This window comes from Phlebotomus argentipes, unplaced genomic scaffold, assembly GCF_947086385.1.
Source record: "Phlebotomus argentipes unplaced genomic scaffold, Phlebotomus argentipes genome assembly scaffold_4, whole genome shotgun sequence".
Lineage (NCBI taxonomy): Eukaryota > Metazoa > Arthropoda > Insecta > Diptera > Psychodidae > Phlebotomus > Phlebotomus argentipes.
This window is the reverse complement of record NW_026776174.1, coordinates 7,178,331-7,204,490: the sequence shown is the minus strand read 5'-3', so window position 1 is coordinate 7,204,490 and position 26,160 is coordinate 7,178,331. Positions and strand designations below refer to the sequence as shown.

The window sequence follows — 26,160 nt, the reverse complement described above, 5'->3', positions numbered from 1 at the left end:
GGCGCGCGCGGACGCTTTTTAGCTTCGATCACAACACACTCTCTCTTGGAAATTACAAGTGTCATCGAGTAATGTGCCGCGGCGCAACATTGCGACAATTTCCCACCGACCTTTTTCCTCCTCGTGCGCGCCAATATCAATCGCCTCTCTGTCGCTTCTTCTTCTTCTTCCCCATTTGTCTCTCTCATTTCCCAGGCCCAAATCACAACAAACACAGCGCGCGCCCACCTTGCGTGATCGCACTGTGAATTTATACATTGTCTCTAAGACTCGGACTTAAACACTAAAAACACTCTGCACAGCAAATTTCAAGACAATTTTCATGTCTATCTCTCGCTCTCTAAACTTCCACACCACATTCATTGTATTAATTTTTTTGTCTGCCTCCCAATGCTCCATTCCCTACTTATCGTCACTCACTCATTGTTGTGCTTGTCCGATGGTGTTACGAAACTCCTTAAGATGTTTTTAGTCAATTAACGGTTTGGTTTGTCAAGTTTGAGAGGCAACTTTTGCGAGATTTCGATAGTGAGAGAGACCCAAAAAGCTCACTCACGGGTGTCGGAAAAAATGTAATAGAGCATGGGAAGTGGTCATGAATGAAGGCAGAAATAGGCAGAATGACCTCCGTGACCTCTAATCCTTGTATTTTGCTACCTGCACCCTGTTTACCGGGAGTGTAACCATCACAACCTTATCAATAATTCAAGGTTACTTCTCCCAAACCGCCATTCTCGGCTCTCCTCGAGCCGGCCCAAAAAATCTAGGACGGCGGCGGCGGCGCCCTCACCCCGCGACCCGCACAGATGCATGTGTAATTGAAGGAGTGCCCCGGCTGAAATAGACGACACCCGAGACTGAAAAGTCATCCCCTTCGGAACACAACAAATAAAGAAACAAGGCGCGCAGAGAGGAGAGGAAAAATGTAGAAACTGAGAGAGAGAGACACGAAAAGTGCGCGGCATTCAATTCATTCGACCGGCATATTTCGCTCTTTCTCCTAACCCTCCTCATCCAATTCTCCTTGCCTTTCATTCGTGACTCACAACCACATTTTCACACTCTTTCTCGTCCTCTCCCTCTCACTCGGGCATTCTTGCTCGCTCGTGTCTTTCCACGGCCCCGCTTCCTGCCACCGCGCGTCTCGAGCAGCATGCAACAATGGCTTTCCGGGAGTTGATGATGAATATATTAAAGAGACAGGAGGGATAGGAGGAGACGATTTTTCTCTCCGCGCGGCTCAACATCGTGTGCTGGCAAGAGAAATTACGCCACGATGCTCACTTGAATCACTTCTTTGGTCACATCGAGGGGGGAGGGTGGGGGGCAGGCAGGCCAAGGCGAGTGCGAGCGAGAGAGACGCAACACTGTGCTCGCTGGACTCTTTCGCCGCCTCTCTCTCCGCCAGCTTTCGCGGCGCGAAGGAAAGGTAAGAAGTCTCGCTAAATTGATGGCTATGCGCGGAGTTGCGATGGGAAAATATGAGCATGGTGTGCGGTTCACTTACCTTCACGAAAAATAATTGCAATTGCCGCTAATTCGTCAAACTGGCCGATCAATGAAGTGCGGCTGAGGGAAAATATGGCTCCACGCGTGTGTCTCTGCCAAGTGCGGAATGGCGCGTCTCCTCTGTTCTCCTCTCCTCCGCCACCCGATACTCCACACTCACTCACACACACACTCACGCAGAGACGCGCTCCAGTCCTGGCCAGCGGTGGTGCTCTCCCAAGGGATGGTCCGGCGTTCAGCACTGGACCGCCAACACTACTGTCGATGCCGCGAAAATGTCCTCACGCCGAAACGGTGGCTTGCACGGTGATCCAGCGGGCGGCCGATGCGGCGAGGAAACGCCAGAAGACTTTGCTGCTCCTCTTGGGAAATGGAGGCGCACAAAATACACCACACAACTTTCAGCCGCTTCAACCACAATTCCACCACAAATCACTACTCAGGAGGCAACAGAATCGATTCACAAACAAATACAACGCACTTTTTCACTCAATATCGCCGTAATTCCTGTGGATTTGCAGCTTTTCTTGCACCAGAAGAAGCGTAATCCAAAATGGTGGCTTGACAAGACGATGACGCCGAACAATTTGACAACCCCACAACTCGCGAGCGGCCATGCCTAGGGTTGCCAGCCGCGCGCTCCGAAAATGCCCACCGCGCGGGCTGCCCGATGCGAGAGGAAGCGGAATAACGCCCACACCGTGCCTTCGGAAAACGGCCAATTTTTCCCAGCTTCCAGCGAAATCCACACTGCGGGCGCGAGCGATTGCTCAAAATAATAGGAAATTCAAATTGTGCAGCGAATGCTGGCCGTATTGCAGCTCTCTTTCGCGGATTTTGCTCCGTCGTCGTCGAAACTCATCGATTGCACTCCGAAAATTGTAGTGCTCATCGAAATCAGCTGTCAGGGGCAGTGTTTTGCGTCGCAAGAATTTTTCTGTGCAAGAAGATAAAGGAGACTCGCCAATTGATTGAGATTTTCTCACTGTACTCCTCTTGAATCGACCCATGATGTCCGAGGTGAAAGCCATGGAGCATCCAACACTTAAGGTGAGTGTGAATATCCAGCTACAAATCCGCTTTTGGTGGATTTGAGGGCACTTTTCCCGAGCGAGGTCACTTGCTGCCATTTCGTCAAAAAAACAATCGCTCCACCGATTTTCTGGCTATGATTGTGCAGTGGAATTTCTATTTTTACATCTGAATTGTGGAGTTTTCCTTTCTCTCTCACAATAATGTCGTCTCACCCGTCCGCCCCGCCCTCAGGTTCCGTACGAGATACTCAACAAGAAGTTCCGAATTGCCCAGAAGACACTGGACAAAGAGCTGAGCCAGATACAGAACGTGGCTTCGGAGTTGGAGAAGGGCCTGGCGAGTGGATCCGCTGGGGAGATATCCCGCCTGCTCGGTGGTGTGGTGGAGCGCCTGCAAGTGCTGAAGCGGAAGGCTGAGGAGAGCATTTCGGAGGAGATCGCCGCGGGCTATGTGTGCAAGCGTCGCCTGGAGCACCTCAAGCAGAATGTCGTGGCGAATCCCGACGTGGAGGTCCAGATGGCGGCCACGAATCAGTGGAAGAAGACGCGCCTGGATCGCATGATTGTGGAGCACTTCCTTCGCCTTGGCTACTACGAGTCCGCCGAGCGACTGGCCATTCGCAGTGGAATCCGCGACCTCACCAATCTCGACATCTTCCAGACGTCGCGCGAAGTGGAGCAGGACTTGGCAAATCACAAGACCACCAAGTGCATGGTGTGGTGCAATGACAACAAGTCCAAGTTGCGCAAGATCAGCTCCAACATTGAGTTCCAGCTGCGCCTGCAGGAGTTCGTGGAGCTGGTGCGCCAGGACAGGCGGTTGGACGCCGTGAAGCACGCGCGGAAGTACTTTCCGGACTTTGGCATGGAGCAGCTGAGGGAGATCCGACAGTGCATGGGCCTCCTGGCCTTTCCCGTCACCACCGAAATCGAACCCTACAAATCGCTCTTCGACCCGCAGCGATGGAACGACCTCGTGCTCAATTTCCGCATGGAGAACTATCGCCTCTTCCAGCTGGCCACGCAGTCAGTGCTCAGTGTGGCCGTCCAGGCGGGCCTGTCCGCGCTCAAGACGCCGCAGTGTTACTCCATTGGCTCAAAGAACATCAGCTGTCCCGTGTGCCAGGAGAACTTCAACGAGATCGCAGAGAATTTGCCATATTCTCACTGTGCCCAAAGCCGCCTCATTTGCCGTGTGACGGGAAAGCCACTCAATGAGCACAACTTGCCCATGATGCTGCCCAATGGACAGATTTTCGGACAGCAGGTGAGCAAAAATAGCCCCTAAGAGATCGATAAAAATATCAACTTTTCAACACACTTTATTCTTGCTCAAACAAAGAGCGTTTTAACTCATCTTCTGTTCCTTAATTTCTCTTATTTACACAACTCTTTAGCCAATACTTCATCTGAGTCTTCTTCTCCTTCTTGCAGGCTTTGCCACACATCACAAAAGAGAATGGCATAATTGTGTGTCCCATCACAAATCAGACATTTTGTCAGCCAAAAATCGAGAAGGTCTTCGTCATGTAGGTTTTCTTTTCCCGATCAAATCTCCTGTGACTGTGTGACGTTGCGCGGTGTCCAAGAGTTTAGAGAGAGAGAGTGAGATCTCCTCGGAATAATATCATTTATTGGTAATAAAACACTTAAGGCTTTTTCCTCCCTCATATTTCTCGAGTAATAAGATAAGGAGCAAAAATCTATTCAAATCGTATAAGAAGCAATTTTTTTTTGGATTTACAATGTATGATTTTTTTCTATAAGTTTCTATAAGAGTTAGAATTTTATTTCTCCTGTCAAAATTATAACTTGTTATTAAATTCGATATCGTAAAAAATTTAGAAATTATTGTTAGAAAGGTAAAAAAGAGAAAAAAACGTGAGTTGAAATGATTGAAATGACAAAAAAAGACAAATTTATGGGTAGATTTAAAGAAGAAAAAAAGGCAAAGTGAAATTTACTGGATTTACCTCTTTGACGTGACCATAATTTATTTCTTTCTCACACTTGTGTCCACACTGTGAGCATTTTAAGAATACATTTAAGTACCCTCCCCATCTTTTTGTATAATGAAATCTCATCTCTTATGAATAAACATATGAGATATTGTGAAATAACTCCATTTTATTTCTTTCTACTGCCGTAAATTTATTGACTATATTGGCATGGAAAACACCGGCCACGGGTTGAATTAGAAGAAGTTCTTGAACACGGACACAACGGCTCTCACCCACCTCGGGATATTCCGCCGTGTGATCTCTGACTCAGCCGCCGTGCCCAGGCGATAGAGATTATTGCACTCGTCCTCGAGGCGCTTCTGCAGCTCCACGTTTTCCGTCACGATGCACACTTGCGTCTCCAGGTCACGATTCACGGAGCGCTCGCCGAAGTTGGAGGAGCCAATGAGTGTCATCGCGGGCAGGCTGGAGTCGGGCAAGTAGTACCACAGTCCCTTGGCGTGATACGTCCATCCGGGCAGTTGATACTCGAAGAGACTCACGCGGTGGTCTTGCTGCGCTCGCGTCAGTTTCTCGTGGAATTGCCTCGCGATGAGCGTGTAAGCGTCTGGGATTCCTCCGGCGGGTCCTTTGGCGCCCTTAAAACCGTTTGCCTGCAAGAAGCACTCGCTTAAGTCCCCCGAAAATCGCCACTTTTTATCGAATGGACTCACATTTGGATGAGCCATCAGGATTGCACACTCAGCCTGGCAATCCGTGATGCTGTTCATGTACTCTTGGGTGAGATTGAAGTATCCAGTGGCCATCCGGATGCGAGATCCGCACTGAGAATTTTGGAATATAGCCTTCGTCACTACGCTATCGTGATGAATCCCAAGCTGACCCATCTCAATCACAGGGAAGATCCACGTGTCTGCATCTGGAGAGGGAGAACAAGAGTCACAAATCAAGACAAGAACTCTGAATATGGTCTCAATGAACCTGTTTGAAAGTTAAGAGCACGATGGAAACATATATTTTTCTTCAAAATTAACCACAAATAGAGAACAACTTTGATCAAGAATGTACTTATTTGTGAAACATTAAAAGCAACAAGCTCAATTTCATTGCCTCAATCTTCAAAAGTGTGACATGATTTTGGAAAGCAATATAGAGATCTTAATCGCATTTTAAATGAGTGAGAATTTTTCATACAAAAAAGAAATCTATAAATACACAAAATTCAATCATTAATTCATTTTCACTTTTCTCCATTGCCGAAACAGAGTGAAGCAGTGCATTTTGCTTGTTGTTTGCAGCGAAGATCGAAGAATTATGCAATTATTGCAGAGTTTAGCAACTTCTTTCGCGTGTTCATTTTATCGCCTGCATTCGTTGTAAATGTATTATTAATGCTCATGTCGCTCATGTATTATGACTATTTTTTTCACTATTCATTCACATATATATTGTGAGCCTTGTGAGCAGTGTGAGTCATCCCTTAAGAAAATCAATACAGTGGAAATGCATTTTGGCACTGTTTTAGCGAACTGCGACGCTCCGTCTCTCGAGCTATCAGGGTTGAATGTCTGCCCAACTTGACCCTGCGATACTCTGTTAGCGATAAAATGTATGCCATTACCTGACTCCGAGTCAACAGAATTCTTTTGTCGTTCGACAACCTCGCTGAAGTATGAGAAGATCCTATTGCGCGCCTCCTGCACGAAGTCATTCTGGCTGCCCTCGTATGGCCAGTGAATCCAGGATGGATTCAGCTGCAATTGTGCGTCCTTCGACACCTGCACACTGAACTCCTGCACCTTGCCCACAAGTCCCGCATAGAAGTCCGCCAGAGACTTGTTCTCGATCATGATGTAGCGATCCTGGCGATTCGTGAAGTAGTCAGTGGACAGATTCGCTCCGCTGATGATGACGGAGTTATCGAACAAGTACACCTTCATGTGCTGCAGCCCAAGGAGTTCATTCCACCGCGGCGGGGCGAGCTTCTTGGTGATGCCACGCAGAGCGGGAGTGTGATAGAGGGACAAGCTCACATTGTCACTCTCCTCAATCAGTGGCATTATCGTGGTTCTCGAGCTCACTTTTCCGCGCGTGCCACGCGTGAAGTCCAGAAGAAAGTCCACCTCCAGCTTTTTGTTCTCACGCAGATTCTCGCGCAGCACAGAGATCAGCTTCGTTTCCAGCTGCCCGATGCCCAAGTACAGACTCGCGAGGATGATGCGTCGCTTGGCGGAGGCGCACTTGGACAGGACGGTCTCGTAGAATACTCTCGGGTCGTGGATCACCGTGATGCAGTCGCCGCGGACAGGGAAGCACGGGGCGGCGGCGTGGAGCCAGGAGAGGCTCTGCAGACGCGGATTGGAGAACTGTCGCCCGGGCAGCGGTGCTGGCGAGGGCAGAACTTCCGCCGCCTGACCCTGCACGGGCTGTTCAATGAATGTCGCAAATAGGCGACGAATCATCTTCAGAAGCTGCAGTATCAAGAGCGGCCAGCTGCAAGGGGAGACACACATCAGTGGTTGAGTGGCCGGGAAATCATTGTGCAATAGATTGATGTGTTAGGAAAATTGCATGCAAAAAAGTACAGGGAGAAAAGTACCTCAAGAGAAAATCCATTATACTCATTATTACCTCGAGAATTTAGCTATACTCAAATACCACTGTGACCAATGACACGGCTACTGTGCGAATCATGTCGAATTTATCGTCATCGTGACGCTATTTGATGCAAAAATGCGGTTTTTAGAAAGGCCTCGCAGGTCCAACGCACGCTAATTACATATGAAAATACTCTGCATGGTGACAGCACGAGCGGGAAAAGTGGGGTTATATCCGTGTTGGCGGGAAGTTTTTTGATTTATCGAAATCTCTTATCGACATGTGTAACGGATTTTCCGCTTGCATGCGATCGTTTGTTACCCCAAATGAACATTTTTAATTGCACTTCATCACCAATCATCCGTGTTCACAAGTTATCACACACCTCTAAATTGGAATAATTAGTCATTTTTCTGCCAAAGTTGAGCACAATATTTCATGCCAGTCAGACACTCTGTGAATTGTATTCAAGACAATAAAATTTCATTTGATGGCATAGAATGATTGGGAAAATGTGCAATTTTCTAGGGAAAGGTCAATACGATGCCACTTCGCACACATTTTATTAATTCAAACACTCTCAAAATCCATTCAATTGTAATTTTTTACACTCCTCTAGGTCACATGCTCGGAATCTCTACGTAGAATTCACCATCATTCCGATTGCACTCATCAACCCTGTACCATTTACTGCGAAATAGAATCGAAAAACTTCTCCACAACTCGCCGAAACGCCCAATAATTATTCCAATTAAAAGCACACCATCGACTCATCATATCGCAATCCACATTTCTCACTGGCTAATGTATTTCGAGAGTGAGCAGAGAGTCAAAAGAGTGTGATTTTTTACATGATCTTGCTTACAGAAACCGTTAGCGATTTTCCTCACAGATATATTCTCCAAAAGCCCAACCCGAAAATATTCCATAAATCACTCTCCTCGCAGCTCAATGGTCGCATTGAGAGTGAACAACAATTCTATGCTTCAGCTGAAGACATTGCAACACCTGAACACCTTCAGCGAAGCTGTGAAGTTCAAGAGTTCGGCAGCCTAAACAATTATGCTGGGAGACGCGTGGAAAAATCTCCAATTTGATCTGATTCACGGAAATTATAGACACTTGAGTGAAGAAATATTTGTACGTTCAAAGCATAAATATTCACGGCAAAAAGTGCTTAATTGCTCATCAGATTCAGCATTAGAATGACCATTTTGTTCACCTTGATTTTCACTGTGTGTTAACATAACGAGAACTTTGTTAAACCAGTGATTTTCTGATCAATCTCAACCTGCGTCGACGCACAAGAGTCACTCCCAATTCGACAGTGTTGTTCTATTGAGTTTCTCTAGTTCGTAAAGCAAAATTTCAAGTTGTTTTAGAGCATTTCTACCTTTCTCAACATGTGTTCCTGTACTTGTTCACGCTGCACAGCCTTTATTGTTGGGTAATATTTGAGTATTTTGTTGTTAAGTCATCAGAACAATGATAAACATGAATACATGCTTGTCAATTTGCTGAACACTTTCCCTTTCCCCACCTTATTTATGTTCTTTCTGCTGAGTAACCACAAAAATCATTTAAGAACACAATTGTAGATTGAACTCTGTGGAGGTTACAGAAATCCATCATTTCTACAGCATTTTTTGGATTCACTTACTATCATTTTTATACAACAGTGATTCATGGAAAGAAATTAATTCTCTGTGTGTGATTAAAAACACATCAGATCATTGAGAATTGCGTGCTCTAATCATTCACTGAATTCTTTCACTTTTCTGCTTTTCAATTTATTGTGTGTTCATAAAGAATTTTCTCCCGAGGAGCATTTCTGATACTAAACAGTAAACTATTATTACTGCAATTGATTACTAATTAAGTAAACTCTTGCTGTGTGCATATGAAACATGAACAAGAGCCCAAATCTAATTAGGAATCGAGTTGGAAAACGCACTTTACAAATAAATACTTGTGTCGTGTTATTTTTTCCACTCTTCGCAATCACTTTTTGATTATGAAAATTAATATATTGAACATCTATTCGATTTCAAAACCGAGATAAACACTCAGATTTAGTAAACTGCGTTGCCCTCGAAAGTCTGGATGAGTTTCTTTAGTCAGCATTATGGCAAAGAGAAGAGGGAGAAAGCTTGTCATGAAAAATCGCCGTGATTCCTGGAAATGAATAAGAGCGCGCGATCATATTCCACAAAATCATGAAAATAAGTTCTCTCTACTTCACTGTGTGTCTCATGCACACATTAATTCGTATATCACGAGCTCTGGAAGCAGCCTTGACCTTAAAAAGTTCCTCAGAACTCTTGCGCAACAGTGCATCAGGCGATGCGTGGTCTCCCCGGGGAGCCAAGAGTGGATGCGTCTTGCGTGGAAGACATGCAGAAGTTCATCAAACCTGAGTGTCTACTCGCGGCTCCCGGTTCTCCTACGCACAGACGCTGCGGAGTCGTCGACTTGTAGAAGTTCTGGCTGCCACGCGACTCACCCGGCGGGAGAAAGGGCGGCGGCGGTGGCGGCGGAGAGAGTAGGAGAGAAAGAGCTCAGAATGAGAATCAGATATACGAGTTTTAACGGGCAAGGTGGCCACTCGAGTGGGGATCGGAGACTCTATAAAAGCCGCCACGGCGGTCAGACTTCGACCAGAGTCTATCGAGGTGTTTTGCGGAGTTCTCTCTCTCTCTCTGGCTTCAGTGCAGGAGTGAAAAGTGTTTTGCCCAGGATTTGTGGGTGTTTCCAGTGAAATAGAAGCAGGAGAAATGTGAGTGATTGTGACCAGGAGAATCTCAGCCAATTTGCACCTTTCCACATCACACTTCATTGCACACGTTCATCGACAGGGAGTTCAAAGAGTGTGATTAACTATGGAGGCAAAATCATCAATCAATCATGAGCAATTTGCATCGTTTAGCATTTTACACTCGCCGCAAAAGTACAGTTTTTGGCGGCAAAAGTTTGTGTCGCGTGTGACGATTGGCATGAAACTGGAATCGTGTATTCCTTGGCGCCAGTTATTTATTATTATTCCTCATATAATGTGCATTTATGTAATAATCTTTGGCAATCGTGAAATTATTTACAATAGTTGTAAATGCTTTCATGACCCAAATGTACTGGTGTCGAGTAGATAATCTATCTATGAAAGAAATGCAGGCCTTTTCACTCTAATTTCGCTGGAAATTTGATGAGTATTATTAGAAATGCATGTAATATCCTGAAAACATGCTCCGTGGGTTAAGTAAGACATTGCATTCTTCACAATGTTTGATATCAAAGAGCTGCACGAAGTTCAGTGGAAAAGTCCTCCAACATGAGATGGTGTTTTTTTTTTCGTTAGCTGTGGGACAGTCAATGCATGTCAAGGTGGATATTTTTGCAGTCGTCATAGTTGTGTGGAGTGGAGCAATTGGTGAAATTGGCGAGAGGACACAAAAGGTGTCTCTCTGTTGGTGAACTTGGCAACCCCTTTGAAAATGCGTGTGATTGGATTTGGCGCACATTTTCCTCCGCGTCTTATCACTTGCTTTTCCAATTTCACAGCTGACTGGCTAATCATGTCTCACGTGAGGTCTCTCCTTGTGCTCCTGTCACTCGTCATCTTCATCACTGCCATGAAGATTGACATCAAGGAGGAGATGCCTTACCGCCTGCCGGGTGACATTGTTCCTGAGAAGTACAGGCTCACGGTTGTGACACACATGAACGACGACGAAGGATTTCGCTTCACCGGAAAAGTGTGGATCAAGGTAAGGAAAATCCATCAATTATATCCACATCACATCTCATCCTGAGGTCATTCGCATTGACATTCTCGGGAGGAGCGCGCCACGCCAGCCCGAAAATTGTCGTTCAGATGTGTAAGCAACGCTGAACTGGTTTGATGTGCTTTTGGAAAGAAGAAAACAAACACAAGTCCATAGATGCTTATTTCCCAATATTTTGCCGCTTTTTATATATTGTAGATTGAATAATAATATGCAGAGAATACAACGTGTGGTTGAAATCAGAGTTCATACAGATTCACGTTCAAAATATCAGGGAGTTATCACACTAATCGACACTTATCGATACGGATTGCGTGCAATTTCCTCTCTTTAACACAATTTTAAAGGAAAAATATGACTGATCTAGGCCAATTATCCCTTAAACTGTCGATTTTAACTATTTTTCCTCTAAAAGTGTGTTTTTTAAAGAGGAAATTACATGGAATCCGTGTCGATAAGTTCAAAGGAAAAAGAAGAAAGTGGAATAAGGCGCTCAAATCATGAACCAGTAAAGATGGATTTTGTGAAATATGAAGACAAATCAACCAATCGACATTTTCAGTGATCTTTTTATTGAAAACAAGAGCATTTTCCCCACAAGAAACAACGAATGATATTAGAAATTAAAAGCTCTATCATGCGTCAATAAGTGTATTGAAAAATGCGTTATGCGTCGTTAATATTGGCTCAATTGTCGTGAAGTATTTCACACACTTTATTCTAAAAATAATATTGATTGATTTATTTGGTGTGAATCGTTTGAATTGTAATTTGAAACATGCATGACGAAAAATAATTGCGAAAAACTCATATGATAATATCAATGAACATTGAGCACATTTCTAGGCCAAATGTTATTCAACTTGATTGTTCGCTCTGCAGTCGCACTATCGGCTGGCTAAACCTCCAGAAAGTTCACAAGAGTTTTAGCATTTCATTACTCGGAATGAAATCGAGCATGTAAAATTGATTTAACATCGATCTGATCGTGACGTAAGGCGCGAATAATAAGAGAATTGAGTAAAAGTATGGATTGATATGTTCGATTAGAAGTGTGACCCTGGATCACTTCGTTGAACCTAAATGCTAATCTCTCTGATTGTATAGATAATGCCGATCAAGCCAGATGTGCCGGTGATTAAGCTGCACTCAAAGAAGCTGAAGATTCGCTTCGGTGAGATCAAGTTGCTGCAGTGCGAGGACAACAGTCCGAAGAAGACGAAGATCAAGATTCTCAAGGCTGAATTGATTCCGGAGAATGACTTCCTGGTGATCCATCCGGAGGTGACGCTGGAAAAGGGGCGCGTGTATGAGCTGTACGTCCCGTACGAGTCGGAGCTGAACAGTGACTTGGTTGGCTACTACAAGAGCAGCTACTTGGACAAGAAGACGAAGGAGAAGCGCTGGCTGTCCATCACCCAATTCGAGCCAACCCACGCGAGACAGGCGTTCCCATGCTTCGATGAGCCCAACATGAAGGCACGCTTCGAAATTAGTCTGGCGCACGACAAGAAGTTCACGGCGCTGAGCAACATGCCGCTCAAGTGGTCGGAGCCATTTGATGGGAAGAGTCACTGGGTGTGGGACCACTTCCAGGAGTCCGTGCCCATGTCCACGTACCTCGTGGCCTACAGCATCAACGACTTCCACTACAAGGAGTCCTACGTCAAGATGGTGGACGACGTGGTGTTCAAGATCTGGGCACGTCCCGACGCCATCGACCAGGTGGACTATGCCAAGTACGTCGGTCCGAAGGTGCTCAAGTTCTACGAGGACTACTTCGACATCAAATTCCCCCTGCCCAAGGTGGACATGATCGCGATTCCTGACTTCGGGGCCGGAGCCATGGAGAACTTCGGCCTGGTCACGTACCGCGAGACTGCCCTGCTCTTCCAGCCCAACATCTCGTCGGCCAGCAGCCAGCATCGCGTGGCCAGCGTGATCGCCCACGAGCTGGCGCATCAGTGGTTCGGCAATCTCGTCACCATGAAGTGGTGGACGGATTTGTGGCTGAACGAGGGCTTCGCCACGTACATCGCCAGCCTCGGCGTGGACCATCTGCATCCGGAGTGGAACTCCTTCGAGGAGGAGAGTCGCGACAACATCCAGACAGTCTTCATCTTCGACGCCCTCAAGTCTAGTCACCCCGTGTCTGTGCCCATTGGCCATCCTGGCGAAATATCGCAGATCTTCGATGCCATCTCGTACAAGAAGGGCTCCACAATTCTGCGCATGATGCACAAATTCCTGGGCGATGAGGCTTTCCGCAATGGCGTGCGTCACTATCTCAAGAAGCACAAGTACAACAACGCAGAGCAGGACGATCTCTGGGACAGTCTGACCTACGAGGCGCACAAGATCAAGGCCCTGCCAGAGGAGTTCAGCGTGAAGAAGATCATGGACTCGTGGACCCTCCAGACGGGCTTCCCCGTCATCACCGTTGATCGGGACTATGAGAAGGGCGTGGCGAAGATCACGCAGGTGCGCTACTTGCTGGACGCGAAGCGCGAGAAGGAGTTCCTGGAGACTTGCTGGTGGGTGCCGCTGAGCTACACCACGAAGAAGGAGATGGACTTCAATGCCACAGAAGCGAGACACTGGCTCAAGTGTGAGGACGACTACAAGCCCCTGCCCAAGGTGATCAAGGAGATGCCGCCGCCAGAGTACTGGGTCATCTTCAACGTTCAGCTCTCCGGGCTGTACAAGGTGAAGTACGACAAGAAGAACTGGGATCTGCTCATTGATCATCTCACCAGTGAGAAGTTCACAGACATTCACACCCTCAATCGTGCTCAGTTGATCGATGACGCCCTGGATCTGGCCTGGAGTGGCGATCAGGAGTACTCCATTGCTCTGCGCATTGTGGAATATCTGAAGCAGGAGCGTGAGTATATCCCATGGAAGACTGCCCTGGAGAACTTGGCGGCGGTGAATCGCATGCTGAAGCGCACGCCACAGTATGGCTTCTTCAAGATGTACATGCGGAAGGTGCTGACGCCCATGTACAAGCTCATGGGTGGCATTATGAGTGACAAGAAGGCGTCCGATCGTCTGGACGCGGTCAAGCACAAGATCCTCATCACCAGCTGGGCTTGTCGCTTCGACGTGGCCGATTGTCGTGAAGAATCTGTGATGCTCTTCAAGAAGTGGATGCACGAAGAGGAGCCCGACTTCAAGAATCACATCCCCATCGACATGCGTCCAGTTGTCTACTGCAATGCCATTCGCATGGGCACGGAGCAGGAGTGGAACTTCCTCTGGGAGCGATATCTCAAGAGCAACGTGGGCACGGAGAAGAACATGATCCTCAGCTCTCTGGCGTGCAGTCGCGATGTGTGGATTCTGTCGCGCTATCTCGAGTGGTCGTGCCAGGAGGAGACTGGCGTGAGGAAGCAGGACATGCCCGCCGTCTTCAGCAGCATCGCCCACACCGAGGTCGGCTACCATCTGGCCAAGGGATACTTCTACGAGAACTTCGACAAGATCTACGCCTAGTGAGTATCTTCTGTCACGATTTAATTCCTACTTTTGCTCATTTTTCCTTCCTCATTCTGTTGTTCTTCCAGTCTGGGCTCGGACACAACGAGATTGGATCGATTTGTCCGACCGCTGGCGAAGGAAATGACCACCGAGAAGGAGTTGGCTGAAGTGAGTTACTCTTTTTCCCCTCTTTTCACTGGGACAAAATGCCTCTAATTCCCGATCTTTTGCACTTTCTGCAGCTGAGCAGCTTCGTGAAGGCGCACGCAAAGCAGCTGGACAAGGCGACGCAGGGCGTAAAGCAGGCGCTGGAAACTGTTGAGATCAACACTCAGTGGCAGCACAAGAACTACAAGAGCATCTCGCGTGTCCTGAAGGAATTCACGGAGCTCGAGGTCAAGTAAATTGAATAAGAGGCCCAACATTGTGGGCAGTCTTGTGAGGAAAGTGAAAAAATACATGGAAATTTTGAGAATTATTAGTTTTTATTTTGGAAAATAATATTGATCTTCTCAACCAAACAGTCGCTATAATTTGCAATTCTTCTCAAAGAAAAGAATTCTTTACACCCATTCATTTGCTCAAGTGCGGCGAAACGATTAAATTCGTTGGGAGCTGAATTTAATATTCCTCCAATACACAAAGTATTATTTTTTTCAAAAAATATACATGATATGATATATTTTTTTTAATTTATTCGCTTAATAATGGTTTGCTTGCTTCGTTCATTTAAAAATTGTTTATTTTTCTTTTTTTTTAGAATTAAACCTTGTCTCATCATCTAGTAACATAGACACATTTCTCATCTCTTTTCATCTTCTTCTTCTGCTTCTCTTTAATATTGAATTATTATCTTTAGTCGTTTACTTTTTTTCACGTTTATTCCTTCCATTAAATAGAATTAGACTTTTCTCTGACGTCTTCTAAAATATATATATTTTGCTTCTTTATACTGTAAAATTTTTAAATTCAACAAAAACCATATATGTATGCGATACATGTTCAGAGACTGGAAGAGAGAAATTTAGTGGTATTTTCATCTTTTTTTTTAATTGTCTTTACCAATTCATCTGGGGTTTCTTTATCATCTTCTTTTTTCTTCAAATTCTTACACATTATGACCATCTCAATATATGTATACTTCCTCTTAGTTTTCACAATGCTAAAGATATATAAAAATTAGTTCGTAAATGTTTAGCTCTATACAAAGTATTATGTACTTCTTCATCTTTCTTCTTCTATTAATCTACAGTCGAAGCGGTGTGTATTATACTGCAGTGTAATGTCACATTATATTCTCCTTCCCTTTTTAACCGGCATTTGTTGCATCTCTTCAATTTTCTTAAAAGAAAAAGAAAAGAAAAACACTGCGTCCTCAGTAGTATTTGTTAAGAATTCTTGTTGGTCCAAATCTACTTTACAGAAGAACAGAAAGAAAAAATATCGCAATAAACGCATAAATTATGCAATTTCTATTACGTTATAAGATCCACTAATATCTATTAATGTACAGTTTTACTCTTTTTTTCATATTTTACAACATTTTATCCACTTTAAATTACTAGAACATCTTCTTGCATTTTGAAGCACACACACTTCATCATTTCTTCCTCATTAAGAATTCTTTTTTTAAGTATTTTATATCATCATCATCATCATCAATTTCTTACCTTCCCATTTTTATTTATTTTGTTTTATAATTTTGCTCAATTTCAAGATCACAATGAGAACCTATTTACAAAAGTAGACACCCTTCTATAGGCTAAATGTCCCCTTTTTTTCCTTTCTCGTAAGTTTATCGACATGCTTTTTGGCCACTTGCGGCTCATCTTACTTAATATCATTTCGTGCATAGAAGAGAAGATACGGTGTTATCATGACTTTTCGATTGGGCGATAAGAGTTCCTTGAATTCCTGCTGAGGCATCGATTTTATCTTGTCATCATCACACATGAACCAAATGGGTTCCTGGAAGCCACTCGCACTACTGCCCAAACCACCCGGAGGCCCCAAACTCGTCGGTCTCACCGCCCCATTCACATTCACCTCCGGCACAGCCTCAAGAGCCGATGCACTGCTCGCCTGTTGATCACTCAGCGCCGTGCTGTTGCTGAACTCCAGCGATCCATTGTTGTAGTTGTTGTTGCCATTGCTGTTCACCAGCACATTTCCCTTCGCATGAATGCCACAGCAATTGAGGCCCGGACATGTGGTGGCGCCCCCTTCGGCCGCCCCATTGGGCGTGATGGAATTTGCCGTCGCCACAACACTATTCCCATTCATTGCCTTGAGGTTCTTAGCCAAATCAGTACTACTGGACGCTTTGCTCCTGTTATCCGTCTTCCTCAGCCACGAATTCTTCTTCTTCATCACCATCTTCTCCAAACTACTCAGTCCACCATTGCTCTTCTCCACACCCGCCGCCGCAGCAGCCTGCTGATGCTGCTCCTGTTGACTCTGCATGAGTCGCCTCTTCTCCTTGTCACAATTCACATACTCACTGTAGGTGTCCAGTGAGCACGTGTAGGTGATGTAGTGACCCGCAGAGAGTGTAGCACCAACATGAGTTATCACACTGTACAGCTTGTACACGTGAATCTTCTTGCTCTCCGCCAGTGCATAGCACTTCCGGCAGAAGCACTGCAGCGTGAATGGTGTGGGAATGTAGCTGTTGATTTTCTCCATTCCGCCAGAGAAGCGTTTCAACTGAATGACCAGCAATCGTGGCAACACCTCGAAGGATATCGATCGTATTGCCTCTGTATAGCCAAAACACTTCTCACATCGATACTTGTTCTCACCTCGAAAGTACTCTTTGGTGATGCATGAGTTCTGCACAAGAGAGAGAAATAAAAACCATGAAGAAAAACATATTTTTCTCACTAAGAAAACTTCAGAGGCGTGTTTTCAACTCACTTGAAAGAAGAGCTGAGGATTCTCCATTGTCTCCATGGTCTCCTGCCCTGATATTGGCACCGAAATGTCAATCATTGTCTCCTTTTGCTCCGTCTCCGTTTCACACGTTAAACACTTTGTCGTGGACACGGTGATACCTTCGAAATCCTCACAGAAGAAATCCAATCCCATCATCTTGATTTTCTCATCCAACTTCTCTCTCTGTTCCTGACTCTCCTCATCCGACACTTTGCCTTTGTTCTTCGCATTCGTCGAATCCAGGGCGTCATTTATCAAATTGTCCCTGGACGGTGATTCAGGTGGTTTAATCAATTTCGACTTATCATCTTTTCGTTTTGATTTTCTCGTTAAATTATTGAGAAGCGCCTTAAATGTCTGCGTTGAATTGATCGTTGTCGATTGTGGTGGCGTCGTTTCAATTTGCTCCGGAACACTTCCACAACTGAAGGCGAAGAAAACAAAACAAGAAAACATTTCGCGGAAATGTTAATAACAATTTTGCAAGAAGAACTTATTGAAACTTACCCATTCAGTACAATGTCCGGACAATCCGATATTATTTTCGTTAATGACTGACAAGTTTCTCGAATACTGTCTAGAATACACATTAGAAGCTCGTGCGCATCTTGCTGCTGATTCCCCTCAAATGTTGAACTCACATCTTGAATTGCATTGAGAAAGTGCACTGGATGAAAGGGGTCAGCGTCGATTAATTCATTGCGATGGAGATTATGAAATAATTCATGGAGTTTCTCTGTAACAATCTGATATAGAGAAAACAATTATGTTATTAACATTTCATTGCAAATCCACCCACAATAGATCTAAATCCCAATGTAAGGGTCTATTAACAAATAATTAGATGTACTGCAGAGATAGTTTTCTTTTTAGATTCTGCAACAACTTTGCTTCAGCAGCATTAATCATGATTGTGTAGCTTTATTGGAATGCTGATAGATTGTGAATCATGCGATATTCTTCACAGGTTTCTTGAACATTCTCAAAGATTGACGTAAAATTCTACAAGTGTACAAAACACTGCCTTTTGTCACTATCCAAAAGACACGATTACATTTTCTTATTCTCCTTAAATCAATGAAATTTTATTATACAGACAAATTCTTTTCATATCACAAACACTAAACATTCTAAATATGCCACTGAAATATTTCTTCAACCAATTTTTTAGTATAAAAGACAGTCTTTCACTGATTTTATGCAACACAATCAGTAGTGTTTGGTTCTAAAATGAATTTCATTCTGATTCTATCTTGCATTTTCACTGTTGCTCTATCAGGTAATTTCTTATGGTTTATGAGAGACAAATTTCATACATTTGTCTCAATTTTTACTTAATATTTTTCTGAAATTCATTTCAGAGAGGAAATTGATCTTTAAAAATCGCCCACCACTTGTCCAGCCATACGTTATTGATGGATTACCCACAGAACTTGGTCAATTTCCCTACGTTGTCGCCGTTAAGTCCGATAATAATCTCTGTTCTGGCGTAATTATTGGTGAATATTGGGTACTAACCGCTGCCCATTGTAAAACCAGCTCCGCCTACATTGTGGCAGGATCAATTGATACCGCAATTGGTGGTCAGATGTATCAAATCAAGGAATTTATAACCCATCCAAAGTACAAACAACTCAGTTTTGATATTGCTATCATTGTTTTAAAAAAGCGATTGACTTTCTCTAAATTGATCAACAAATTACCACTTAATCAATCGGTAATTAAAGATAAATTGAACGTTGATTTGGCTGGATTTGGAAAAAGCAAAGTAAATATCAAATCAATCGAATTAGAGAATATCAAATTCAGTAATTAAATCATATTTATCTCCATTTAAGCACGATGAAGACGAATACGGGAAACTATTTCACGCAAAACTAACTACAGTGGATCAAAAGACGTGTGAAAGTGTTCTTAGAGTCAATAATGATCAAATGTGCGCGATTGGTATTACAGGAATACCATGTTCAGGGGATTCAGGCAGTCCTCTAGTCTACAATAATTCACTTATTGGCATTCTTATTTATGTAAGATATCAGTCGATGGAATTTCACGAATTATATTTAATATTTTCATTCTAATTAACAGGGTGCATCAACAGTATGTCACGACAATTATCCCGATGCCTATGAAAGAATATCATCACACTACGAATGGATCAATTCGGTGATTAAAAAATAGAAGCAGCAAATTCAATGTAAAGAAATACATGTTGGCTACTGTGCAAAATACAGAGAATAATAATCTTGCAAACATTGTGTGAAGAGAGATTGAAGAAAAAAGGGAATTGGAGATGCCGGGTATCGATCCCGGTACCTCTCACATGCTAAGCGAGCGCTCTACCATCTGAGCTACACCCCCAGTTGATCGCCTTTTCCTCAATGATCGAGTCGTGTGCCGTGCTTGAGCCACTTTTGGAGTCACCTTTCAAAATTGCACTTTCGTGTGCTTGAGACACTTTCAACACCAACAATCACGTGCTCGAACCAACCACAACCGATCACACGATTGCTGTGCAAGAAGTACATAAATGAATGGGCTCCAAAGTCAAGTGCACACACGCCCCAAATCTGCATACATTCAGGCTATAAAGTGGGGATGAGCAAAACTGATGTTTTTCATTCTCACCTGTCTATTGGATTTGGACACTTCAGATGAATTGGAATTGATGCTGAGCGACGCCAAGTCTTTGCTACTCAAACTCCGTCCGCTGGATCCCTGCAGACCGCCAACATTGCGCCCCAGCGAGGAGCTCTTGTACCGGAAGCCGAGTCGCTGATTCAGCTGATTCAAATCACTAACCAAATGGTGAAGATTGTGAAGGAAGAGTGGAGCAAATCTCAGCGTGTAGATGACGGAATTCAGATAGCAGCTGTTGCCAATATTGCTTAGCGTCGCCATCGATGAGCTATTTGTGTGGAGGAAGTGATTTGGTGCATTTGTGCTGCTCATATCGTCACTGGTGGATGTCTTCACATAGCCACCGGCCACCTCAGCAATGGCATCCGTGCGGATTTGCCGCTTATAGTCGGATATCGACATTTCCTGATCGTAGAAGTTATCAAATGTCTGCAGAACCTTACGCTGTGTGCGATTGCGCTTCTTCGGCACTACCTCAATCACTTCGATACTGTTGAAATTCTCATCACACACCGCGCGACTCTTGATCTCCTGATTCTCGCAATGTCGTCGCTTCCGCAACCGAACACCGTCCCTCAATATCGTCGGTCTTCTGCGTGTGGTCCTTGGTCGTTTCTCCACCCAATCAAGCTGGTGGTGAAACTCAAAGTCCACTTCAATCAACTTCCTCTTGTACACGTTCTCACACAATCCCGACGAAATACTTCTCCTCACGCGTCGATCCTTCTCACTTTCACCCAATGTGTCGATGACAACAGTCAAATTCTCTTTCACAACTTCACAAACACTCTTTTCAGCCAACTTCTGAGGACGATCAATGATCGAGGAATTGCTAATGTTCCGTATTGACTGGTGAAAAGGATTCACTTGGAGTTTCTGACTACACAGACATGTGTCATCTTCATAGTATTCTTTGTAGATGCAACAGGAGGATTTATGCTTTGGGCGCCACGAAATGCATTTCTCAGTACAGAAAATATCCTGAGAATCCTCGTTGTTCTCTGTCAACTCCTCAGGTGCGCTCAAATGCAAATCACAGGTGCATATAGAGGAGTTTCTCTTATTGTGAACACAATTCCGGTGACAATGATGGACTTTTATCCTCAACAGCGATTTACTATTACTGTCCTTCAGCAGACGCTCTCGCACATTAGCGATGAATCCCGATATGTCGCCAAGTTGTGCCTTTGACTTGATTCTCTTTGCATGTATCGGAAGTTTTTCCTCCTCTTCATCGGTTTCAGGTATTACCAAAACCATCTTTTGGAAACCTGGAAAGACAAATCAATTCAATTTACACACTTGTCAATTCCGACTTGAGATGTTTACTGAGATTTTTACAGTTAAATGTTCTACTGGGAATCGATACTGATGGCGTTTGCAACTTGCTCACCGTGTCTCGTGTTTCCCCCCCTTGTCAAATTGCGTCAGGCTCATCAAATTCTCCAGATATTGAGAATAATCAACAGGTTTTGGCCTTATCAGATTCTATATTTGTAGCACGACCAAATAATTATCATCTCACTGCCACGGAGGGACGTAAAAAGTGTGATTCAGTGTGTGGTGCCACTCATTTAGCGCCCCAATTCTTCTACACCTCCTCAAGCACATTCGCAGAAATATCGCCCCACGATTATAGATCACTATCGCAGCCTGACTTCAGCCAATTTCTCAGCCAGAGATGATAGAAAAACTCCTCTCCCCCCGCTTTGCAGCTCCTCAATGTGACAAAGTCATAAATACAGTTGTGAAACTGATATCACTCTCATTACTTTATAGGTGAACCATAAATATATTCTCAATGAATTCCCTCCAATCCAATTGGAAAGCTTCAATATCGCGCTTAAGATCCAACGAGAAGTTAATGTGAATAAATTTATGCTGCTGCTTCGACTAAGAAAGAGCATGAATTAATGAATTTAGTTTGCTCGCAAAACAGGTATTTTCTCACTCTGTCCTCGACTTCTTTTGGGAATCCTGAATTCCTGATCGCGTTCGCTGTCTAATAATCGCCAGTGTTGTGATTCACCACAGTTTTTTGGCCATGTGATAAATGATTGATAAGAAGCTACACACCAGAAAATCTACTCGGCACACAAATGGACAGAAACCGTGTGGAGATGTTTGCGTTTATCTTATATTTTATATTATGTACATTTATAATTATTATAATCTCCTCATTCTGTTACTACGTGGGAGGTTCCGATTGATTGGTCTGAGTAAAAATAAAATCCCATCCAACTGTGTTGCGGTCTCTGTGCGCTTTTCGCAAAACTTATTGTGCGCTTTGGGCGCCCCGGTCGTCCACCGTGAGCGGCTCACGTTTGTCCGGAAAGAGAGTGCTTGCGGGTAAACAAGTCATGCCCGGAAGACTTCCACATTGTCCGATAAATATATGAGGAAATCGGCCAGACAAGGCAATAATATCGATGCACCGTGTTGACAAACACACTCCTCCTCGCGTGCGCCTCGCCAGCGCCGCACGTGTGGGGCCCCAACAAGGTCACAGTTGAGGGTGCGTAGTGCTCCCCGAGGCTTCCCACCGATGGAGAATCCTCTAAACGCGAAAAACGCATTGACAACATGGCCTGTCAGACTCTCTGGAATGTCTCGCTTTTCTCCCCCATCAGTCTCAATTCCCAGGGGAATCCAATGCAAGAACAATCAACATGGATGGTTATATAATATTCCAGATACGTACATTACTAGATCCAGTGACATAATTAATACAAAATCGACGAATATTTTTTTAGTAAAAAAACAATACAAATCACACGTCAATTTTTCACGCCTGTTTTTCACCAACTTGCACAACTGTTCCGACACAACTTCGCTTACCAATTAGCACTAGCACTAGTCTTTTCTGTAATTTACACTCTTTAGTCCGCTTTTTCTCAAGATTTTTGCCAATTTTTACACAATTTTATCTTTCTTCGCACCGGGGAAAAATTTGACACCCCCAATCGGTTGGCTGCGGTTTGACCCGTTTCACGTACCGATTCGGCTGACTCATCGGGCAACACCGCTTCCTGCTTTCTCTTTCTGCTAGGAAATCATGGTGAGTGCCACGAATCTCGGTTTTTTCGTGAAAAAATCCACAAAAGTCGCAAATGCACAACTATTTGCATACCTCTCAACTTGTTCACACTCTGCTGCGTGGATTTATGTATTTCTATCAAGTGTTTTTCCACTATTTCCCGTGGAAATGGCTTGAGGAAAAATATAACCTCACTTGACGTCCGTCGCCGCATCAAACACTCCTTTTTCCCTGGGATTAATCATGCATTCTTGCTCATTTCAGACTTTGTACACGTACCCAGGCAACTTCCGTGCTTACAAGGCACTCATCGCGGCTCAGTTCTCTGGGGCGAAGGTGAAGGTTGCCTCCGACAGTGAGTTTGTGTTCGGCGAGACAAACAAAAGCCAGGATTTCCTGCGCAAATTTCCGCTCGGAAAGGTGAGTTTTGGAATGCAATTCGAATTGGAGTGTTCTGAGCTTCCCTGGTCGCTCCACAGGTGCCTGCCTATGAGACTGCTGATGGGCAGTATTTGACTGAGAGCAATGCCATCGCATTCTACCTCGCCAACGCGGAGCTCCGCGGAAAAACTGAGCTGCAGCAGGCTGAGGTGTGGCAATGGGTGAACTTTGCCGACAATGAACTGCTCCCGGCCTCCTGTGCTTGGGTCTTTCCCCTTCTGGGCATCATGCCGTTCCAGAAGAAAGTCGTCGAACGTGCCAAGCAGGATGCCGCCACTGCGCTGGGGGTCCTGAACACCAAGTTGACCAATGTGACATTCTTGGTGGGCGACCGAATCTCCCTGGCTGACATCTGTGTCTTCTGCACGCTGCTCCATCTGTTCGAGAACGTGCTGGACGCCAGCGAGAGGGCTCGCTACGTGAGTCTCACGCGGTGGTTCAACACGGTCCTCAATCAGCCGCAGGTGAAGACAGTGCTGACCAAGTTTGAGCTCTGCTCGAAGCCACTGGAGTTCGATCCACAGAAGTATGCGCAGTTCGTGGCGAAGACGGGCGGTGGTGAGGAGAAGGAGGAGGGCCAGAAGAAGAAGCAGGAGAAGCCGAAGCAGGAGAAGAAGAAGGAGCAGCCGAAGAAGGAGGAGAAGGAGGCGCCCGAGGAGTTGGACGCCGCCGAGCAGGCTCTGCTCGAGGAGCCCAAGTCCAAGGATCCCTTCGACAACATGCCCAAGGGCACCTTCAACATGGACGACTTCAAGCGCTTCTACTCCAATGAGGACGAGGCCAAGTCCATTCCCTACTTCTGGGAGAAGTTCGATTCCGAGAATTACTCCATCTGGTTCGGCGAATACAAATACAACGAGGAACTGACGAAGGTGTTCATGAGCTGCAATCTGATCACCGGCATGTTCCAGCGCCTCGACAAGATGCGCAAGCAAGCCTTCGCGTCCGTGTGCCTGTTCGGCGAGGATGGCAACAGCACGATTTCCGGCGTGTGGGTGTGGCGCGGCCAGGATTTGGCCTTCGAGCTCAGCCCAGACTGGCAGATCGACTATGATTGCTATGCCTGGAAGAAATTGGATCCCGCAGCTGGCGAGACCAAGGATCTGGTGGCGCAATACTTCTCGTGGGCGGGCGCCGACAAGGCTGGCCGCAAATTCAACCAGGGGAAGGTCTTCAAATAAACAATTTCTTGTTGCTTTACGGGAAATAACACAACCACTATAACTCTAAAATCGGACGGTTTTCTTCTTGTCCTAATTCGCTGAGATTAAACATTTCGCACTTTTCTAAGGAAATTTTTGCAATATGAATGTTGCTTGCTCTGAAATTGCATTTTATTTTGACGAAAAAAAATCCTATAAGAATCATGTTTTCTCCACGGCCGGCGGGCAGATTTGGAAAAGTCTCCAAAACAAGAAGTCTCCGAGTGGTAGAAAGCGCAAACAGTGGCAGCACTAGTAGTTTCTTTCACGTTTTGCTGCGCTGTCGACTAAGGAGTTTTCTCTCCTATTTTCGCCTAAAATCAAGGTATTTCTGCAATTTCCCGTCTCAATATTGATGAAATAATAGTTCAGGGATATTTGTCTGCTCGTTTAAGTTAAATCTGGGCACAAATATGCCTGGGAAATGTGTGGAAGTGGCAAGAAAATATGTGTCTGTTTCTCTTAACCTCAATCTAATGCTGACGTTTCCAATGCAGGAAAATCCACGAAAAGATGCCTGGTTTCGAGGAAATAAAGTCATCGTGGGCCGATGAGGTGGAATTGGAGTCCGGATCACTGCCGCCGCCGTCTGAGGTGTTTGAGAATGGCAATAAAGTCGTGACGGAGTACAAGTTCAATGATGACGACAAGAAGTGCAAAGTTGTGCGCACGTACAAGATCAGCAAGCAAGTTGTGCCACGCAGTGTGGCCAAGAGGAAGACGCTGACCAAGTTTGGGGACTCCGCCAAGGACAAGCCTGGCCCCAATCCGCACACGACGATGGTGGGTGAGGACACGTACATGCAGTTCATCACGAACAAGGAGGAGGAGAAGTCTGCCGACAACATGCTGGATCCGCTGAAGAGCATTGCCAAGTGTCGTATCTGCAACGGCGAGCATTGGTCGGTGAATTGTCCGTTCAAGGGCACGCTGATGGACACGGGCAAGCTGATGGACGCCAAGCAGCCGACGAGCACCGGTCAGGAGCCCACCGGCTCCAAGACGGGCAAATATGTGCCGCCGTTCATGAAGGACAACCAGAAGGGGCTGACAATGCGCGGCCGCGACGACACCACAGCTATTCGCATCTCCAACTTGTCCGAGTCCATGGTGGAGTCCGATCTGGAGGAGTTGGTGAAGAAGTTTGGGCCGCACAACAAAATGTACTTGGCCAGGGACAAGGTGAGGCTCCGCAGTTGGCCTTAAACTGCTCAATGGGGCGCTAATGTCGTGTGATTTGTCTTCCAGAATACCGGACTGTGCAAGGGATTCGCGTATGTCCACTTCAAATCGCGCCGGGACGCCGCCAGTGCCATTGAACATCTCAATGGGCACGGCTATGATCATCTCATTCTCAATGCCGAGTGGTCCAAGCCTCAAAATAACAACTAAGCGTATGTATATGACCTAAATTTATGGTATTTCTTCCCATTTGCAAACGATAATAATAATAATAAAACCTGCGGATTGATTCCGAGATGAAGAGATTTTATCCAATAGATCAGATTGTCAACAAATATTTTATTTTACCTAAATGAAACATTT

The 26,160-nt window shown here is 45.1% G+C and overlaps 8 protein-coding genes and 1 non-coding gene across 11 annotated transcripts in view; 5 read left to right on the top strand and 4 right to left on the bottom strand.

Annotated features, from left to right (window-relative positions):
• Positions 1-2,041, bottom strand: part of LOC132258209 (C-terminal-binding protein) — a 45,740-nt gene extending 43,699 nt beyond the window's left edge. Inside the window, exon 1 of one of the 2 annotated variants that reach the window (XM_059755410.1) lies at positions 1,508-2,041. The gene's annotated coding sequence lies outside the window, so the exon portion shown is untranslated. The remainder of the gene's footprint in view (positions 1-1,507) is intronic. The other variant, XM_059755409.1, reaches the window with a different exon arrangement.
• A 218-nt stretch (positions 2,042-2,259) lies between these two features.
• LOC132258018 (E3 ubiquitin-protein transferase MAEA) lies at positions 2,260-4,663 on the top strand. The gene is made up of 3 exons (XM_059755113.1): positions 2,260-2,559; positions 2,776-3,810; positions 3,978-4,663. The coding sequence occupies exons 1-3, from the start codon at positions 2,518-2,520 to the stop codon at positions 4,074-4,076; spliced, it is 1,176 nt and encodes a 391-aa protein (XP_059611096.1). The 5' UTR covers positions 2,260-2,517; the 3' UTR covers positions 4,077-4,663.
• On the bottom strand, positions 3,853-7,388 carry LOC132258017 (CDP-diacylglycerol--glycerol-3-phosphate 3-phosphatidyltransferase, mitochondrial). Its single transcript, XM_059755112.1, has 4 exons — positions 7,104-7,388; positions 6,126-6,997; positions 5,218-5,423; positions 3,853-5,157 (listed from the first exon to the last, which is right to left on the bottom strand). The coding sequence occupies exons 1-4, from the start codon at positions 7,127-7,129 to the stop codon at positions 4,738-4,740; spliced, it is 1,524 nt and encodes a 507-aa protein (XP_059611095.1). The 5' UTR covers positions 7,130-7,388; the 3' UTR covers positions 3,853-4,737.
• Positions 7,389-9,735: 2,347 nt separating this feature from the next.
• Positions 9,736-14,836, top strand: LOC132258679 (aminopeptidase N-like). Its single transcript, XM_059756090.1, has 5 exons — positions 9,736-9,878; positions 10,658-10,863; positions 11,989-14,375; positions 14,448-14,529; positions 14,604-14,836. Exons 2-5 carry the CDS (start codon positions 10,672-10,674, stop codon positions 14,763-14,765), a joined length of 2,823 nt encoding a protein of 940 aa, XP_059612073.1. The 5' UTR covers positions 9,736-9,878; positions 10,658-10,671; the 3' UTR covers positions 14,766-14,836.
• Positions 14,837-16,006: 1,170 nt separating this feature from the next.
• Positions 16,007-22,928, bottom strand: LOC132258678 (ubiquitin carboxyl-terminal hydrolase 1). 2 transcript variants are annotated; one of them, XM_059756087.1, is made up of 5 exons: positions 22,637-22,928; positions 19,924-21,206; positions 17,803-18,041; positions 17,278-17,719; positions 16,007-17,193 (listed from the first exon to the last, which is right to left on the bottom strand). In XM_059756087.1, exons 2-5 carry the CDS (start codon positions 21,193-21,195, stop codon positions 16,192-16,194), a joined length of 2,955 nt encoding a protein of 984 aa, XP_059612070.1. In that variant the 5' UTR covers positions 21,196-21,206; positions 22,637-22,928; the 3' UTR covers positions 16,007-16,191. The 2 variants fall into 2 exon arrangements, with proteins under 2 accessions (XP_059612070.1, XP_059612072.1); XM_059756089.1 differs by having other exon boundaries at positions 22,774-22,928.
• On the top strand, positions 18,501-19,555 carry LOC132258682 (trypsin 5G1-like). The gene is made up of 4 exons (XM_059756093.1): positions 18,501-18,574; positions 18,657-19,063; positions 19,134-19,322; positions 19,384-19,555. The coding sequence occupies exons 1-4, from the start codon at positions 18,526-18,528 to the stop codon at positions 19,474-19,476; spliced, it is 738 nt and encodes a 245-aa protein (XP_059612076.1). The 5' UTR covers positions 18,501-18,525; the 3' UTR covers positions 19,477-19,555.
• On the bottom strand, positions 19,584-19,656 carry Trnaa-agc (transfer RNA alanine (anticodon AGC)). The gene has a single exon. It is a non-coding gene; the product is annotated as a tRNA-Ala (tRNA).
• Positions 22,926-24,645, top strand: LOC132258680 (elongation factor 1-gamma). The gene is made up of 3 exons (XM_059756091.1): positions 22,926-22,993; positions 23,237-23,392; positions 23,452-24,645. Exons 1-3 carry the CDS (start codon positions 22,991-22,993, stop codon positions 24,592-24,594), a joined length of 1,302 nt encoding a protein of 433 aa, XP_059612074.1. The 5' UTR covers positions 22,926-22,990; the 3' UTR covers positions 24,595-24,645.
• Positions 24,646-24,843: 198 nt separating this feature from the next.
• On the top strand, positions 24,844-26,128 carry LOC132258681 (eukaryotic translation initiation factor 3 subunit G-1-like). The gene is made up of 3 exons (XM_059756092.1): positions 24,844-24,940; positions 25,113-25,797; positions 25,864-26,128. Exons 2-3 carry the CDS (start codon positions 25,129-25,131, stop codon positions 26,005-26,007), a joined length of 813 nt encoding a protein of 270 aa, XP_059612075.1. The 5' UTR covers positions 24,844-24,940; positions 25,113-25,128; the 3' UTR covers positions 26,008-26,128.
• Positions 26,129-26,160: the final 32 nt, after the last annotated feature.

Bases quoted from the DNA above. Each gene is read 5' to 3' on its own strand.
- LOC132258681 (XM_059756092.1), top strand. From the start codon at position 25,129: ATGCCTGGTTTCGAGGAAATAAAGTCATCGTGGGCCGATGAGGTGGAA. The intron at 25,798-25,863 runs GTGAGGCTCCGC...TTTGTCTTCCAG, and splicing joins TGTACTTGGCCAGGGACAAG to AATACCGGACTGTGCAAGGG.
- LOC132258680 (XM_059756091.1), top strand. The intron at 23,393-23,451 runs GTGAGTTTTGGA...GTCGCTCCACAG, and splicing joins GCAAATTTCCGCTCGGAAAG to GTGCCTGCCTATGAGACTGC.
- LOC132258018 (XM_059755113.1), top strand. From the start codon at position 2,518: ATGATGTCCGAGGTGAAAGCCATGGAGCATCCAACACTTAAG. The intron at 2,560-2,775 runs GTGAGTGTGAAT...CCCCGCCCTCAG, and splicing joins TGGAGCATCCAACACTTAAG to GTTCCGTACGAGATACTCAA. The intron at 3,811-3,977 runs GTGAGCAAAAAT...TCCTTCTTGCAG, and splicing joins GACAGATTTTCGGACAGCAG to GCTTTGCCACACATCACAAA.
- LOC132258682 (XM_059756093.1), top strand. From the start codon at position 18,526: ATGAATTTCATTCTGATTCTATCTTGCATTTTCACTGTTGCTCTATCA. The intron at 18,575-18,656 runs GTAATTTCTTAT...AATTCATTTCAG, and splicing joins TTTCACTGTTGCTCTATCAG to AGAGGAAATTGATCTTTAAA. The intron at 19,064-19,133 runs GTAAATATCAAA...TCTCCATTTAAG, and splicing joins CTGGATTTGGAAAAAGCAAA to CACGATGAAGACGAATACGG.
- LOC132258678 (XM_059756087.1), bottom strand. From the start codon at position 21,195: ATGGTTTTGGTAATACCTGAAACCGATGAAGAGGAGGAAAAACTTCCG. The intron at 17,720-17,802 runs GTAAGTTTCAAT...CTTCGCCTTCAG, and splicing joins CCGGACATTGTACTGAATGG to TTGTGGAAGTGTTCCGGAGC. The intron at 17,194-17,277 runs GTGAGTTGAAAA...TCTCTTGTGCAG, and splicing joins ATCCTCAGCTCTTCTTTCAA to AACTCATGCATCACCAAAGA.
- LOC132258679 (XM_059756090.1), top strand. From the start codon at position 10,672: ATGTCTCACGTGAGGTCTCTCCTTGTGCTCCTGTCACTCGTCATCTTC. The intron at 14,376-14,447 runs GTGAGTATCTTC...TTGTTCTTCCAG, and splicing joins TTCGACAAGATCTACGCCTA to TCTGGGCTCGGACACAACGA. The intron at 14,530-14,603 runs GTGAGTTACTCT...CACTTTCTGCAG, and splicing joins CCGAGAAGGAGTTGGCTGAA to CTGAGCAGCTTCGTGAAGGC.
- LOC132258017 (XM_059755112.1), bottom strand. From the start codon at position 7,129: ATGAGTATAATGGATTTTCTCTTGAG. The intron at 6,998-7,103 runs GTACTTTTCTCC...CTCCCCTTGCAG, and splicing joins ATAATGGATTTTCTCTTGAG to CTGGCCGCTCTTGATACTGC. The intron at 5,424-6,125 runs GTAATGGCATAC...CTCCCTCTCCAG, and splicing joins TTCTGTTGACTCGGAGTCAG to ATGCAGACACGTGGATCTTC.